Source organism: Heterodontus francisci, chromosome 2 (assembly GCF_036365525.1).
Source record: "Heterodontus francisci isolate sHetFra1 chromosome 2, sHetFra1.hap1, whole genome shotgun sequence".
Lineage (NCBI taxonomy): Eukaryota > Metazoa > Chordata > Chondrichthyes > Heterodontiformes > Heterodontidae > Heterodontus > Heterodontus francisci.
In genome coordinates, this window is record NC_090372.1 from 163,652,857 (window position 1) to 163,670,709 (window position 17,853).

The window sequence follows — 17,853 nt, forward strand, 5'->3', positions numbered from 1 at the left end:
GCACCTTTAGTATCCCTTTACACGTCTTCAAATACTGCAAAAGCAGTACCCCAGTAGCACTGCTGCCTTCTCTTTAGCAGTGGCAGAATTCCTCTTGGAGGTAGGAATCCTGCCATGAGTCCATCTTACATGTCAAACGAGCTACAAATCAATTATATAGATCAGGGTCAGAGGGCAGATAGAAGAACTGCACCACTGTTACTCAACTCCAAAAAGAAAATTCTACCTAATACCTTCAGGTCAAAAGATGAAGAGAAAATTGGAAAAGGATAATGACTGAGAGAGGAATTATTTCAGTGGTTAGCTTATGCTCACTTCTTCTCACACAGACCTTCTTCTTCCCATTTTTGCTCTCTTCTACTTTTAATTTGTTACGAAATGCAAATAGATAATTACCTTTTGATAATGATACTTGGATTGGATGTCACAAGGTCTGTTTTAGTTCCCACATCATCTCTATAATCAATGATAGGGGCTAGATTACACCTGCAAATAAATACGTAACTAATTATATCACCTTTTTAAAACAATAATGCATAACATAAAATATCATCACCTTGACAGTACACACTCATGCAAGGCAATAAACGAACAGAACAAATTCCGAAATACTCTTGTTCATCAGACCAGTAAAGATAATTCATGTAAATTAGTATTAAAATGATTCTCCAATAAATCAACATTGTTCAACAATTAAATCATTATTCACATCAACCCATCAGTTTAATCCTTAGATTGCCAGCAGGCACAGGGAAATTCAAGTCTTTGATTGGTCGTTTCCAGCCTGTAGTGTCATTTCCAGGGGGCTAATGGTTTCAGAGCAGCCCTCAGTGCTGGTTGTCCTCTTTTATGTATTGTTCTTTCATTATCACATGTATATTCTCTCTTAAGTATATATTCCCTTTGAGATTGCTATTCTTCAAAAGACATGTACCCTTAAAATCTTGATTTATCAAATTATTCTACTGATTCACCAACACCTCCAACTCACTGTTTCACACCTGCTTGAGCATAACTTTGTCAGGTAAATTTTGCAAGGCCTTTTGCCACCAGTGGACCTTATACGTGACCAGTGCAGATCAGATGGTCTTAGGTGCATTGCATTGTAAGTTGGCTATATTTTGTTACATGCCTTCCAGTCATGCAAATTTAAACTTTTCATATTGCACTAATGATGTTAATCTGCTTGCAGTGTTCCTTCAATGTTCTGAGGTTTTTGATTCTCTGAAATTTATCTCATTTACATTGGCAATTGCAGAGCATCAGCAATGATACCAGTGTGTGTTATTGGAGGCATGAATATAGGATCAGACCATGTGCCTTAACTTTATCAACAAGCCTCCTATGGAGTACCTGGCTGCTCTATAGTTAACTGGTTTATTCATTTCTCCCTTTTGAACAGTGGTGTTTCATTAGCATTAACATTAGTACTTGAACAAATTGTCTCTTCCCAAATTCATGTCCACCTTTCCCAGAACACCAATCAGGTTTCTGCCCTTTCACAGTACCAAAATGGCTCAAATCAAAGTCCAAAATGACATCCTATGTGACTGTGACGAAGGTAAATTACCCCTCCTCAACCTCTCGACCTGTCTGCAGCCTTTGATATTACTGACCACACCATCCTCTCCAAAGTCGCCTGGCTGGGTGGGACTGCACTTGCCTGGGTCCATTCTTATGTATCTGATCATAGCAAGCATATCACTTTCAATGGCTTCTCTTCACGTCCACACACTGTTACTTATGTTGTCCCTCAATAATCTATCCCTAGCCACCTTCTACTTCTTATCTATATGCGGTCCCTCAGTGACATCATCTGAAAACACAGCATTAGTTTTCACATGAACGCTAACGACACACAGTTCTGTCTCACAAGCAGCTCTCTCGGCTCCTCCACTGTTACTAAATTATCAAACAGTTTGTCTGACATCCAGTGCTAGATGAGCAGAAATTTCCACCGATTAAATATTGGGAAGACTGACTAGCTACTGACTCCATTCCGATCCCTGGCAACTGTTGGAGGCTGAACCTGGTTGTTTGTACCCTCAGCGTCATAACCAATCCTGAGATGAGCTTCCGACCACAGTTCCACACCAATACTAAGACCGTCTATTTCCACCAGTGTAACAACACCCAACTTCACCATTGTTTCAGCTCATCTGCTACTGAAAGCCTCATCCACACTTTTGTTACCTCTAAACTTGACTATTCCATCACACTCCGGGCTGGTCTCTAGCATACTACCATCCATGAACTTGAGGTCATCCAAAACTCTGCTGCCCAGGTCCTTATTTGCGCTAAGGCCTGTTCACCCATCATCCCTGTGCTTGTTGACCTGCATTCATTCCCATTCAAGCAACATTCTAATTTTTAAATTCTCATCATTGTTTTCAAATACCTCCAAGGCCTTGCCCCTTCCTGGGCTGAATTTTGTTGAGCTCCTGGTGTTGTGTTCTGTGGCAGGGGAGGGCCGGAAGATCGCAGCGGGCGGCCATGGAGCGCAACGCCGGGCTTACAGGGCACAATTTTGCCGGCAGCAGCAAGGTCCATGGCGGCCACCCCGCTGCTCGGCGATGGGGCCCAACTTTAAATATTGAAATAAAGGACATGAATACATTAACATGTCATTCCCCGCAAACTTACCGACTGTCCACGATCTTCCGTGAGACGGCGCACACTCATGTGCCTTCACTTTCCCGTCCAGGGAAATCTGGCACCAGGAAGGGTGGAACTTAGGATTTTTAGTGTAGTGGGGTGTGGGGGGGGGGGGGGCGGTGCTGGGGAGGTTGTTGGGGACAGAGTCAACTCTGCAATTCTACTGTGGTGGGAGGAGGGAGAGAAAGAGGTGACCACTGCTCTTTGTGCAGTTGTGGGGTGAGAGGTCAACTATTCAATTTAAGGGTTTCAGGGGGTGAGTACGGGGCTACCATTTATTTTATGTGTACTGGGGTGGGGACAAGTCACACAATAATGCATGGCGTAGTGGTGGAGGCACAGAGGGGCGTTCCGGGTTGAACTTTTTTCTCTCTGTGCAGATCTGGCAGCCCTTCAAAAATAGCGCCAGTGCCTGAGTAATGCAGCTGGCACCATTGCCGGTGTGACTGGGTGTTGGGTGGTGCGGCAGGAAAAGAGTCCTGCATATGGAAATGAGCCATCGTGCACTAGATCACCTCGGCATGGCAGCGAGCCACTTTTTTTTTCACCCGTTGCCGCTCCCAGCAGCAGGAGAATAAAATTCAGCCCCCTATCTCTATAATCCCTTCCAGTCCCACAACCCTCTCAGATATCTGCGCTCATCAAAGTCTGGCCTCTTGAGCATCCCCGATTTTAATTGCTCCACCATAGCTGGCTGTCATTTAAGCTGCCTAGGCTGCAAGTTCTTGAATTCCCTTCCGAAACCTTCCTGCCTCTCTTTCCTCTTTTAAGATGCTCCTTAAATGTACTTCCTTTGCTAAGCTTTTGACCATCAGCTCTAATATCACCTTGTGGTTTGGTGTCCAAATTTGCTTGATAACGCTCCAGTGAAGAACTTTGGGGTGTTTTATTATGTTAAATGTGCTATAGAAATACAAGTTGGTTTTGTTGTTTTAACAACCCTTTATTCCTCAGGATCAGCTTCCATCTAATGATGATGTGCAGAGCCTATTTCCTCTCTGATTTCCCTTAGTACACAAGAATGCGTACTCACTTAGCATTTCTGTCATCCCTTCATTCTCCGAGAAAAGAGTTCCTTTTTCATTTATAATTGGCACTACCTATTCTGTAACTATCCTTTTAATTATTTTGTTTGTAAAATCCTTTATGACTTTCCCCTTATGTTACCTGTCAGTCTTTCTTCATACTTTCTCTTCACCTTTTTAATCATTTTGGTTGCTTATCCTCAATAGGTTCCATATTTGGACTGCTTTTATTTTACATTATTGGCCCTTAATTTGTCACATGTCGCTTTTTAGTGTCTTATTTTAATTTCTGTATTGATTCAGGGAACTCTCACTTTAACCTCTTGTCTGGTCAGGATCCTAATCATTTACTGTAGGAACATTGTCTTATCAGCAACATTTTCTTTACAATTTATCCCTTTTTATCTCATTTCAATTGGCATTTTCAAATACCTTTATATTTCACTGTTACCAACCTTTTCCAGTAATTCTTTTGGGCCTCCTTATCTCGAGAGACAATGGATACGCGCCTGGAGGTGGTCAGTGGTTTGTGAAGCAGCGCCTGGAGTGGCTATAAAGGCCAATTCTGGAGTGACAGGCTCTTCCACAGGTGCTGCAGAGAAATTTGTTTGTTGGGGCTGTTGCACAGTTGGCTCTCCCCTTGCGCCTCTGTCTTTTTTCCTGCCAACTACTAAGTCTCTTCGACTCGCCACAATTTAGCCCTGTCTTTATGGCTGCCCGCCAGCTCTGGCGAATGCTGGCAACTGACTCCCACGACTTGTGATCAATGTCACACGATTTCATGTCGCGTTTGCAGACGTCTTTATAACGGAGACATGGACGGCCGGTGGGTCTGATACCAGTGGCGAGCTCGCTGTACAATGTGTCTTTGGGGATCCTGCCATCTTCCATGCGGCTCACATGGCCAAGCCATCTCAAGCGCCGCTGACTCAGTAGTGTGTATAAGCTGGGGATGCTGGCCGCTTCAAGGACTTCTGTGTTGGAGATATAGTCCTGCCACCTGATGCCAAGTATTCTCCGAAGGCAGCGAAGATGGAATGAATTGAGACGTCGCTCTTGGCTGGCATACGTTGTCCAGGCCTCGCTGCCGTAGAGCAAGGTACTGAGGACACAGGCCTGATACACTCGGACTTTTGTGTTCCGTGTCAGTGCGCCATTTTCCCACACTCTCTTGGCCAGTCTGGACATAGCAGTGGAAGCCTTACCCATGCGCTTGTTGATTTCTGCATCTAGAGACAGGTTACTGGTGATAGTTGAGCCTAGGTAGGTGAACTCTTGAACCACTTCCAGAGCGTCGTCGCCAATATTGATGGATGGAGCATTTCTGACATCCTGCCCCATGATGTTCGCTTTCTTGAGGCTGATGGTTAGGCCAAATTCATTGCAGGCAGACGCAAACCTGTCGATGAGACTCTGCAGGCATTCTTCAGTGTGAGATGTTAAAGCAGCATCGTCAGCAAAGAGGAGTTCTCTGATGAGGACTTTCCGTACTTTGGACTTCGCTCTTAGACGGGCAAGGTTGAACAACCTGCCCCCTGATCTTGTGTGGAGGAAAATTCCTTCTTCTGAAGACTTGAACGCATGTGAAAGCAGCAGGGAGAAGAAAATCCCAAAAAGTGTGGGTGCGAGAACACAGCCCTGTTTCACACCACTCAGGATAGGAAAGGGCTCTGATGAGGAGCCACCATGTTGAATTGTGCCTTTCATATTGTCATGGAATGAGGTGATGATACTTAGTAGCTTTGGTGGACATCCGATCTTTTCTAGTAGTCTGAAGAGACCACGTCTGCTGACGAGGTCAAAGGCTTTGGTGAGATCAATGAAAGCAATGTAGAGGGGCATCTGTTGTTCACGGCATTTCTCCTGTATCTGACGAAGGGAGAACAGCATGTCAATAGTCGATCTCTCTGCACGAAAGCCACACTGTGCCTCAGGGTAGACGCGCTCGGCCAGCTTCTGGAGCCTGTTCAGAGCGACTCGAGCAAAGACTTTCCCCACTATGCTGAGCAGGGAGATTCCACGGTAGTTGTTGCAGTCACCGCGGTCACCTTTGTTTTTATAGAGGGTGATGATGTTGGCATCGCGCATGTCCTGGGGTACTGCTCCCTCGTCCCAGCACAGGCATAGCAGTTCATGTAGTGCTGAGAGTATAGCAGGCTTGGCACTCTTGATTATTTCAGGGGTAATGCTGTCCTTCCCAGGGGCTTTTCCGCTGGCTAGGGAATCAATGGCATCACTGAGTTCCGATTTGGTTGGCTGTATGTCCAGCTCATCCATGACTGGTAGAGGCTGGGCTGCATTGAGGGCAGTCTCAGTGACAGCATTCTCCCTGGAGTACAGTTCTAGGTAGTGCTCAACCCAGCGGTCCATCTGTTTGCGTTGGTCAGTGATTATGTCCCCCGATTTAGATTTGAGGAGGGTGATCTTCTTGATGGTTGGCCCAAGAGCTCTCTTCATGCCATCATACATTCCTCTGATGTTTCCGGTGTCTGAGGCCAGCTGAATATGACTGCATAGGTGTTGCCAGTAGTCGTTTGCGCAACGCCTAGCTGTTCTTTGTGCAGTACTTCTGGCTGCTTTAAGTGCTGCAGATGTTAAATCGCTGGGGGCTTTCTTGTAGTTCAAAAGTGCAATGCGCTTAGCGGCTATGACAGGTTCCAGCTCTTCATTATGAGATTGAAACCAGTCTGCATTTCTCTTCGCACTTTTGCCGTAGGTGGTCAAAGCTGACTCATAGATGGCGTCTCTGATGTGGGCCCACTTGGTCTCAGCATCCCCTGTGGGAGTGTTTTGAAGGGCTGTTACAAGTGAATTTAGAAATTTTTGTAACAGCTGTGGGTGAGAAATTCTGCTCGTGTTGATGCGCGGGTGGCCCTTCTGCTTGGAATGATGCAACTTCTTTGGTCTGAGTCTAACCTTGCTGCACACCAGGGAGTGGTCGGTGTCGCAGTCCGCACTGTGGAAGCTGCGTGTGATTTGAACACTGTTTAAGGCGGCTCGCCTTGTGACAATGAGGTCTAGCTGGTGCCAACGACGTGATCTTGGGTGCCTCCATGAAACCTGGTGACAGGGTTTAGTGTGAAAGAACGAGTTGGTGATGCAGAGGTTATGATAGGTACACAACTCAAGCAGTCTCTGCCCGTTCTCATTCATCCTTCCAACGCCATAGCGCCCAAGGCAGGAGGGCCATGAGTCATGGTCGGCCCCAACCCTGGCATTAAAGTCCCCCAGCAGGAATAGGTGTTCGGTGTTGGGGATGCTGCTAATGATGTTATGGAGTTGTTCATAGAACTGGTCTTTAGCTTCAGGTGCGGAACAGAGTGTTGGAGCATAGATGCTGAGTAGGTGTACTGGACCAGAGGTGGTGAGCAGTTGGATGGACAGTATGCGTTCCGAGCCATTTGAGGGAGGCTCTATCATGCTGAGCAAGGAGTTTCTGATGGCGAAGCCCACTCCATGCTGTCTTGGTTCTTCAGGATCCCTGCCCTGCCAGAAGAAGGTGTAGTCTTGCTCTGCTAGAGAGCCACTCGCGGGGAGGCGAGTCTCCTGAAGTGCTGCAATGTCCACATTGAGTCTACTGAGCTCGTTGTTAATGATGGCGGTCTTCCGAGAATCGTTGATTTGTGTAAGGTCTTCCGACAGGCCAGGACACATAGTTCTGACGTTCCAGCTTGCAAAGCGAAGGGCTGGTACCTTCTTTCCTTTTTTCATGTTGTTTGGTGCGGTGTATCAGTCCACCTTTCGGGCAATGACCCTGAGCTCCAAGCACCCATTGAAGCAGGCAGACTGTGGCGGGACAGAACCTTATTGACCGGGGGCTGCCCGGTTTGAGGCGGGCGGTAGCTGTCCAGTGAGGTGCAATGACCTCTCCCACCGACAAAGGCAACCCGTGGCGCCCAGTTTCTACGCCAATTTATCTGGACTTATAACCCGTAACTGCTGCCTTCCGTGTTGTTTCAGTCGCTGTGAGGCAACTATGGAGTGACCTCTCCATGGCGCATGCCTGGGCAAATTTATGGAGGTTGAGAGTTGCCCAGTCGTCAAAACCCCCCTCTCGGCCTTTCTGGTGGGGTCCAAAGGAGTGCAGGACACGACGTTTGGCACCAGTATGGCTGCAGGAACTGCCGGAAACATGCCAAAGGTGACACATGACCGCCTACGGGGTTCCGCTCCGGATTTTCTGTTAGGGTTTACTCCCTTAGCCTTGGTCTCTCCCGAGACGCCCACAAGGCAGTGGGGTTGTTGGGGCCCCTACACAGGTGTAGGATGGTGCCGGTGGGAGGAGGGGATGCAAGGGGGAGGGGTAGAGGGAGGGGGTGGGGGGGGGGTGCAGGGGAAGGGGGCGCGGGGTGAAGATGGTGCGCGGGGGGGGCGGGCTGGGACGGGGTTGTGAGGGGGTGAGCTGAGAGGGTGGAGCAGGGAAGGGGACGGGGGTGGGGGAGGGGGGGTGGAATCTGGTGCAGGTAATAAGCCATTTCCTCAGTGCCCACCATCGACGTCCGGAAAGCTCATCCACGTCCTTCGGGAGGTGAAGCATCATTTGGCAGACTTAGAGGTGATTACATTTGTTAAGGGTTTTTTTTTTTGCAGTGGTTTAAATAAAGGCATGCAGCATTGCCGACAGTGCGCTGCAGATGCTCTCCGAGCCATCTCCCGCGGGCGCTTTGAAGTTGCGGCCGGGGGGGCCGTTCGTGGATGTTTTGGGTGTTCGGGGCACCTTTTCACAGGACTTCTCTCGGGTCCCGCAGCTCCTTCTTCACCTCAATGGACTTACCGCATGCCGTGGCTGCAGACACTCTGGACTGATAGTAATACATCAAACCTAATTACACTACTGTCATTGTTTCCTGGTTGCGCCCCTGCTCTTACATTACCTATTATCATTGTTGTGGCCAAAATCAGGCTCGTGGTCAGAGTGATGACTCTGATATAAATGAGAACCACTCTCTTTCATTATTACTCTATTTATATTTTGACTCTGAGTAAACCAGCAGTTTGCTGAAGAAATACGGGACTATCTACATACCTCTGGCCAACAATTAAAAGGAGTGTTGCAATGACAGCACCACATGTTGTGCAATTTAAAAAAAAAGATTTTACCTGCATTCTGGTATTAACCCTCACATTCATTAACAGCAACAAACACAGACCTGATCCTGCAGCTGTTTTGATTCTTACCTGAACACAAAGTCAGCCTGATTTATTTCTGCTCCACAGCTGCTGTTAGTTAGAACTCCTGCATTTCCGACAACAGAGCAGTGTTTAAATACACGATCTTTTAAAGGGTTTGTCTGAAAATAAACATGTGAAATTAGCATCATTACTGCAACTCAGAAGTTCCTTTAATTATACAGAAAATTGAATAAATGGTTTTTAATCTGCACCTAATAAATAGGATTATTTTTAAGTATATTCAGATAAAGAGGTACTCAAAGTGGAGAAGAACCAAAATGACTGTTATGCTGAAACAAAAACAAGAAAGGCTGGAAATACTCAGCAGGTCTGGCAGCATCTGTGGAGAGAGAAGCAGAGTTAACGTTTCAGGTCAGTGACCGTTCATCAGAACTGACAAATATTACTGTTATACTGCTTAGTTCCAAAGCTCATTCCACAGTCAGAAAGAAAATTTAACAGAACAAAGAATTCAATGTTACACTGCACAGATTATATGAATGCTGTCAGCTTTTTTATTCATTCATGGAATTTGGGAACCGCTGGCAAGGCCGCAATTTATAACCCATCCCTAATTATCTTTGAGAAGGTGGCGGTGAGCTGCCTTCCTGAACCGCTGTAGTCATCTACAATACTGTTATGGAGGGAGTTCCAAGATTTTGACCCAGCGATGATGAAAGCCAACAGTAAAATTTTGGGGGAGACTGTGGCATAGTGGTAGTGTCACTGGACTAGTAATCCAGATCCCCAGGCTTATGGTCTTGGGACATGGGTTCGAATCCCACCATGGCAGATGGTGAAATTTGAACGTAATTAATAAATCTGGAATTAAAAGCTAATCTAATGGCAGCCATGAAACCACGGTCGATTGTTGTAAAAACCCATCTGGTTCACTAATGTCATTCTGGGAAGGAAATTGCCATCCACACCTGGTCTGGCCTACATGTAACTCCAGACCCACAGCAATGTGGTTGACTCTTAAATGCCCTCTGAATGGCTTAGCAAGCCACTCAGTTCAAGGGCAATTAGGGATGGGCAACAAATTCTAGCCTCGCCAGTGATGCCCACATCCCATAAACGAATTTAAAAAAAGTGAGGATGGTGTGTGACTTGGAGGGGGACTTGCAAGTTGTGGTGTTTTCATGTGCTCATTTCCTGTGTTCTTCTAGGTGGTAGAGATCACAAGTTGGAAGATACTGTTGAAGCAGTCTTGGCGAGTTGCTGCAGTGTATCTTGTAGATGGTGCACACTGCTGCCACTGTGCGCTGGTGGTGCAGGGTGTGAATGTTTAAGGTAGTGGATGGTGTACCAATCAAGCATGCTGATTTTTCCTGGATGCTGTTGAACTTCTTGAGTGTTGTTGGAGCTGCACTCAACCATACAAGTGAAAATTATTCCATCAAACTCCTCATTGTGCCTTGTAGATGGGCCAAAGGTTTTTGAGAGTAAGGAGGTGAGTTACCTGCTGCAGAATACCCAGCCTTTGACTTGCACGTGAAGCCACAATATTTGGATGGCTGGTCCAGTGAAGTTTCTGGTCAATGATGAACTCCCCCCAACCCCCACCACCCTACCAACCACCCCCCCACCATGTCCATGAATGTCAATGTAAGGTGGCTAGAATTTCTCCTGTTGGAGATGGTCATTACCTGGCATAAATGTTACTTGTCACTTATTAGCCCAGCCTGAATATTGTCCAGGTCTTGCTGCACGGGATCATGGGCTACTTCATTGTCTGAGGAGTTGTGAATGGAACTGAACACATTGTAATCATCAGCAAACATCTCCACTTTTGGCCTTATGATGAAGAGAAGGTCATTGATGAAGCAGTTGAAAATAGTTGGGCCTAGGACACTGCCCTGAGGAGCTCCTGTAGCAATGGCTAAGATCATTGGGCCCCACAAAACACAACCATCTTCCTTTGTGCTACGTATGAATCCAACCAGTGGAGAATTTTCCCCCTGATTCCCATGGATTTCAATTTTATTGGAGCTCCTTGATGCCACTGTAGGTCAAATGCTGCCCTCATTTCAAGGACAGTCGCACTCACCTCACATCTGGAATTCAGTTCTTTTGCCCATATTTGGACCATTCTTAAAATGAGGTCAGGAGCCGAGTGGTCCTGGCGGAACCCGAACTAAGCATTGGTGAGCAGGTTATTAGAGAGTAAGTGGCATTTGTTAGCACTGTCAATAATACCTTCTGTCGCTTTACTGATGATTGAGAGTAGTTGTGGATTCTTAATGATTCCTTTCCCTCAACAAAGTTAGTGAGATCAGCTTGTTGCTGCAGTGAACTAGTCATAAGTCCATAGGGGTTTAAATTGGGCTGTAAAGTGCTCACCTTTTAGGTGCTAAGTGGACACCGAAGCTTCCAAAATGGGGTCCAAGTTGCCCATGCCAAATTCTGACATGAAGTGTGCAAGATGTCAACTTGGTAAAAGAGTTTGTGTGCACACCGACCAAACACTGTTATATAACCAGCTGTTTATATGTTCAGATTTGGTTTAATCTCACGTGATTAAGACTTTTGTTTTATGTTTAATTATAGTTAACTTGTGGATTGGTATTGTAGTTAGAAATAATGAAATGATTAAGTTGTTCATTCCCAGGATGCTTTAGGTTTTGATGTATCAGTTTGCAATTTAGCTGTGTGCTAGTGAGATGCGGGATGTGTAATTCATGCTTGTTGAATATATCTCCAAATTAGATAGCCAAGATAATCTTGAAATAAGGTAATGGATATTGGGCCCAAATTGATTAGTTGTGTGAATAATGGTAAACAGATTGGCCATCTGGAAGATTTGTAGGAAGTATCTAATTTCTGAGCATCTTGTTCACAATAACACTTGTCATGCCATAACAAATCGTCTAGGATAGTATGCATGACTGGAGGCCTATAAAGATCTTGAGCCTTCATTCACAATTTGTAGAGACAGACAGAAACAAAAAGTTTGACGTAGTTTACATCTATTCTAAAGGGAACAACAGTTTATTTCTCTGTATCCCTTCTGCTTAGAGACATTGAACATAATAAAAGGTTTACATTGCAAATCATACTTGGTGGTTGATTCAAATTATTTTACTATTGGCAATTGGTGGCAGGATTTGACCAGCAATACTCCTGCTTGTGTGATATCAAGTACCTATAGGAAAAAAGGAACAGGAGTAGGCCATTTAGCCTCTCAAGCCTGCTCTGCCATTCAATGAGATAATGGCTGATCTGTGACCTAACTCCATGTTTGCCCCATATCACTTCATACATTTAGCAAAAATCGATCAATCTCAGTTTTAAAATTAACAATTGATGAAGCATGAATTGTCACTTGTAGAAGCAAAATCCAAACTTTTATCACCCTTTGTGTGTAGAATGTTTCCTAATTTCACTCTGAAAGGTCTGGCTCTAATGTTTTGACTATGCCACCTAGTCCTAGACTCCCCAGACAGCAAGAATAGTTTCTCTCTATCTACCCTAGCTGTTCTCCTCAATATCTTGAAAAATGTGATCAAATAACCACTTAACCTTCCTAAATTCCAGGAAATACAACCTAGTTTGCTTAACTTCTCATAATTTAACTCTTGGAGTCCAGGTATCATTCTGATTAATCTAGGCTGCACTCCCTCCAAGGCCAATCCATCATTCCTGATGTGTGGTTCCCGGAACTGCACACAGTGCTCCATGTTTGGTCTAGCCAGGGCTTTGAAAAGCTGAAGCGTGACTTCTACCCTCTCGTATTCTATTCTCTAGATATAAAGGCCAACATTTCATTAGCCGGCATTAATGGGCATGGACACGATCGGCCAAATGGTCTCCTTCTGTGTTGTAAATTTTTCTTTGTTTCCATTATACTTTTTAATTATTTTCTCACCAGTTCATGACATTCTAACGATCTATGTTTGTACCTTGACCTCAAGTTTATTTGAACCTCCACTATTTCTAACTTTTCACCACTTAGAAAATGCCCTGTTCTATCCTTTTTAGGTCAAAGTGGATGAATTCACATTTACTTACAATAAAATCCATTAGTCCTGTTTTTTCTCATTCACATAATCTATCAATATCTCTGTAATTTTACACTTCCGTCCTCTTTTTAATTCATTCATGGGATGTGGGCATTGCTGGCTAGGCCAGTATTTATTGCCCATCCCTCATTGCCTGGAGGCACTCATTGATTCAGTATCAGAGAGGAGAGATCTGATTTTCCTGACTTCAGGAAGGAGAAATCCACCAGGACAGACCAAGAGGACTTGGATAGAAGTGGCCACAGAAGTCAGCAGCCAACCCACAGAAGGTGGAGGAAGAGGTTCAATGACCATTTGCGGTCTGGTAAGGTGAGTGGCCCGCAGCATTCCAGCTGATTGGTCACAAATTCTCTAAGTTCCAGAATGCACACAAACTGACCTCACAGAATTACCATAGTTCTCCCTAACATTGTCAGATCAATTGCACAGTCACAGCACTGAGATGGCAGCCACCCTCACATATGGGATAACAGTCAGATGGGGGACATCAATGAGGGGAAGGAACATCAGACCATGTGTGTGTCATGCTGGAAGAGAAGAGGGAGGGCAGCCTACTCATGAATCATTTTCCTCTCATCGTGCAGAAGAGAGCCGATAACACTCGAGAGATGGCCAGAACAGCTGGTGGAGTGGCCCAACTGTAAAGCTTGACCCCGCTGCAGGAGGCAATGCTGGAGATTTGCAGGGAACCCTCGAGGCATTCGATGAGGGATGGCAAAATGGAAGGCCATGAGCAACAAGGTCATTGAATAGCCCTTTCTTGAGGTCAAGGGCATGGAGGAGACTCCAGCCCAATGCGTGCTTTGGATCTTAGACCGCTGTTATCTAAGGGGATGTTATGCTGGGGCACCTGTTGAGTCAGATGAGTCATCATTTCCTTTTTTTTGTGTATCCCACAGGGTCAGTTGCAGAGGGCGAGCTAAGTATACCCATCCAATTGGCGCTGCAATCCTTGGCGGGGGAGTCTCCATGGAACCTGCACCGTCACATCATACCTTGGCACCTTTCAGCAGCGCAGATGCACTCACCTCAGTGGGGTCGCAGTGTAGTGAAGAAAGGGGAGCACTGGGTGAACCTTACATCACATGTTAGCAGGAAGAGGAGGGCGATGCAGAGTCAGCTGTGAGCAGTCCCTCTCGGAGGACAGATACAGTGATACTTCACTGGGAGAAGATACTGGGACTCGGGTGTTAGAGACAAGGAGGGTCTTCCTCGAGAACGAGAGGCAGATAAATTCTCATTTGTTGGAGTTCCCGGAGGTCTTGAGGAACCATGGGCAGGCAATGGAGGAGTCCATACAGCACATGTGCTCTGTCATGATCCAGGGATTCGATCGCATGAGCTCATCCATTGAGAGATTGGGCAACGTCTTGGGGAGTCAAATGCAGTACCACTCTGAGAGGGTGCAGGAGTAGAGCGCTGATATGCACAGAAAGAGTGAGACACTCTGCAGCATTGACCACTCATTGTCGCTGATGACGCAGGGGTGCTCAGTTTGGATGCCAGAAGCATCTCAGTCGGTGCCTCATCCAGCATCCAAGGGTGCCAGGAAAAGGCTGAGACTGTCAAAGCAGCAGGTGAAGGGGCCACCCCTCAGGAGGCACCGGTGTCACCCTTCGGCCCCTTGCCCCCCAACTCAAGAACCATCTGTATGCCAAGGCACTGTGACTGAGGAGGCCCTTGCAATGACGCAGGTATGGCAGCCTGTAAAGGACACCTCCAAGATGAGGATGGAAGGCACAGGCATCTCAGTCAGAGACAGAGAGCAGGCTGCCTCCACCTCATCCTCTGCCACAGGGGGAGGAACCTGTAGAATTGTTAGCAAAAGAAAGCTGTCATGACCAAAGTTTTTTGTTCTGAGCATGGTCCCACCCACCGGCTGAGAAGGCAGGGACGACCTGCCTCCGCCGGGCCTGGAAGCTACGCTGCAATTTTGTGTGGTCCAGGCTCTCAATTGGACTCGGTCAGGAATTTCGCCCCTCTGACACAAGCAGTCCCACCTCCAATTGCTGCTGGTTAATCAGAGGTCCAGCAGCTCTTCAGTCCCAACAGCACCACTGGAGGTGGTAGCCACTGCTGGGACTGCACACAGGCAGAAGAGGACGATGGATGTTGCCATTCAAAAAGTTAAGTGGGGTTCGGGTCTCAACAATCAGCTGGGCCCCGGTGAGGAGGGTGGGAGTTGAAGAGCAGGGTGGAGGGGTACCTTTAGTGGGGGATGGCCCATGCTGGTGAGGGGGGGGGCCCTCTATGGGGCACGGGGTGCCCGATCAGGTGAGTCCTCCCAGCATACAAGAAGGTCGCCATGTGTTACTGGGCAGCCTTCTCAGGTGCTGAAATGCCCATCCGCTGCTGGTAAAACATCAGTGGTAGCGAAAGGAGGTGAGAAGTGGCCCTTAAGTGGCAATTAACTTGCCTTTTAAGGGCCTCAATTAGCCTGTTGCGGGTGCGCCATTTGCCACCTCTCCACCTCTGGTAAAACAGCAGCAGGGATGGCTAGGTGGGCACTGTGGCCCCGCCTCCCATTTGATTTTACGGCCCCCGCCTTTCAGCCTGCTCCCGGGGGCAGCATAGAAATCCGGCTCATGAGTCACCTGGGTGCTATTCCACAAATTTGACTGTTCCTTTGCTATCATCACAATATAATTTAGGTTGTCACTCTAATATGTGTGTTTGATGTTTCATCTCAGAAAACGGATTTAGCATTGTGTAATGGGTGAGGCGGGGGATGTGCGGCCCTAGGAATGTATGTGCTCATGCCTTGTGATTTTTGAGAACGTTGGTGAGGAACCTTCATTCTGCAAGTTCATGGCTGTCAATGGAACCTCGCAGTTATGGGCCACAGTGGTTTGATAGGTCCCTGTGCTGGAAGGACAATTTTGGGGTCAGCAGCTGCAGGGGCTCGGGGGTGATCAGGTGAAGGGCTGCTGAATCAGCATGGCCCTTGTGGCCATGCCAGCCTGTAGTTCACCCTGAGGTCCAGGATGGCGTGGCCAGGCATCCTCCACTGCCTGGTTGCCGGCCACCTCTGAACGATCCCTTCCTCCTCCTCTTCCTTGTCTTCTTCCTCCTCCCAGTCCTCCTCTGAGGTGCCATGGCGTTCCAAGTTATCCTCTTCATCCATCTCCAGGCCTCTTTGTATTGTCATGTTGTGCAGGGCACAGCAGATGATTACGATATGGGACACTGTGGCTGGCACGTACTGGAGCACACCACCTGAGCGATCAACACAACAGAAGCACATTTTCAAGAGGCCAGTGATCTGTTCAATACAGGTCCATGTTGGGAGATGGTTCTGATTTCAGAGCCTCTCTCCATCTATGTCTGGGTCTCGAATGGGTGTCAGCAGCCACCGCCTTAGGGGATAACCCTTATCTCCCAGCAGCCACCCATGGAATCTGAATGTGGTTCTGAAGAGGTGCAGAAATTGTGACTCTCGTATGAGAAAGGAATCATGACAGCTTCCCGGGAACCAGCTGCAGACCCGCAAGATTCGCTTCCTGTGATCACAGACCAGCTGGACATTCAATGAGTGGGAGCCATTTCTGTTCAGGAATCTGACTGGCTGGTCTGTCAGAGCCTTGATGACTTTGTTGGTGCAATCGATGATGCCCTGGACATGATGGAATCCATCGATGGCAGCAAAGCCCAAAGACCAATGTGTCTGCTCTGGCCCATCTGTGTCAAAGGTGGATGTAGTCCCCCATCCTCCTGAATATGGCAGCCATGACATGCGTGATGGCGTAATGAGCTGCTGATTGTGAGATGCCACCTGGGTCTGCAGCTAATCCCTGGAACGACACGACTGCATAGAAATTTAGTGCAACAGTGACCTTGACAGCTGCAGGACTGCCATGGGGGCCGTGAGGCCTCAGGTCATTGTGGATCAAGTGTGCGATAACTTCTGCCTAGATAGGTGCAGCCTCCTGCAGCACTAGCGCTCTGTCATTTGCAGGTGGCTGACTCTTGAGCAGTAGACCCAATGTCTTGGGTAGCTCGTTCTTCCCCTTGCAACCCCCTGCTGTGCTCCTCTGGCCTCCTGCTGTCCTGGGGGTTGCATCTGATGAAGATCATCCTGGCTGCTCTGTCCAATGTCAAGGTAGCCTGTTCCCATCTGAACTCCCTCAGTTGGGGTTTGTGCATTCACCAGACTTGCCCCTGCCAACACCAGATGCCCCAGTGATGCCAGCGAGCTCACATCCCTCTCCACATTCCTACCACTCACCACTGAGAAAAACAAGTCTTACAACTGCAGCAATGGCCACTCTGTGACATTTGGAGCAGCTCAGTTTTATTTAGGGCCTCTGCATCATGTTACTCTGTCCTTCCCACAGCCCTCAGGGCCTCTCGCAGTTCTCACGTCTTCTACACCCTGCTGTGTTCCAGACATGGTGCTTTCCCTGTGCCCTTGCATTAAAACTCATGAACTGCTCCAGACAAGCCATTTAATGAGCTCCGCAATGAGTTCAACAGGTGATTAATTGGAGGCGTGTGGGCTTCCCATTCCCTCCCTCCTGGCGTTCCTTTAAAAATAGCTTAGGATTCCGGAGTCAGCGGGGCATCTACTTCCACTCCCAATGGGCTTTAAAAATCAAGCCCACCGAGTAGGAAACAATGATTAACTTGATCAAGTCAGAAAACAGATAATATACACACTGCCTGATAAGGGAGGATGTAACTGGGAAGGTGCTAACCCTAACAGTTTAGCTGATTCAGGATTTGTGTGAATGAAAGGTGTATGGAAACACACATTAAGACGCATCTAGTACAGAGACACTGGAGGAGGACATCAAGCTGAGGAAATCAACATTATGGTCATGGCCCAGGGATCAAACGGGTCATATGTTTCAGATCTCAGTCTGTTCTTGCTTAGACATAAAACGTTTTAAATGTGTGGATTAGCAGTAAATAAAAATCAGTTAACCATATTGGTGTCTACCGAACCTATCTCACAACCCATTAAAGACAGATGCATGTGA

The 17,853-nt window shown here is 47.1% G+C and overlaps 1 protein-coding gene across 1 annotated transcript in view; it reads right to left on the bottom strand.

Moving 5' to 3' along the window:
* The window catches only part of LOC137380849 (alpha-2,8-sialyltransferase 8F-like), a 54,686-nt gene that overhangs the window by 19,754 nt on the left and 17,079 nt on the right, over window positions 1-17,853 (bottom strand). The window contains exons 5-6 of the mRNA XM_068053264.1: window positions 8,859-8,971; window positions 397-486 (exon numbers count right to left, since the gene is read on the bottom strand). Of these exons, the coding sequence (XP_067909365.1) occupies window positions 397-486; window positions 8,859-8,971 (203 nt within the window). The remainder of the gene's footprint in view (window positions 1-396; window positions 487-8,858; window positions 8,972-17,853) is intronic.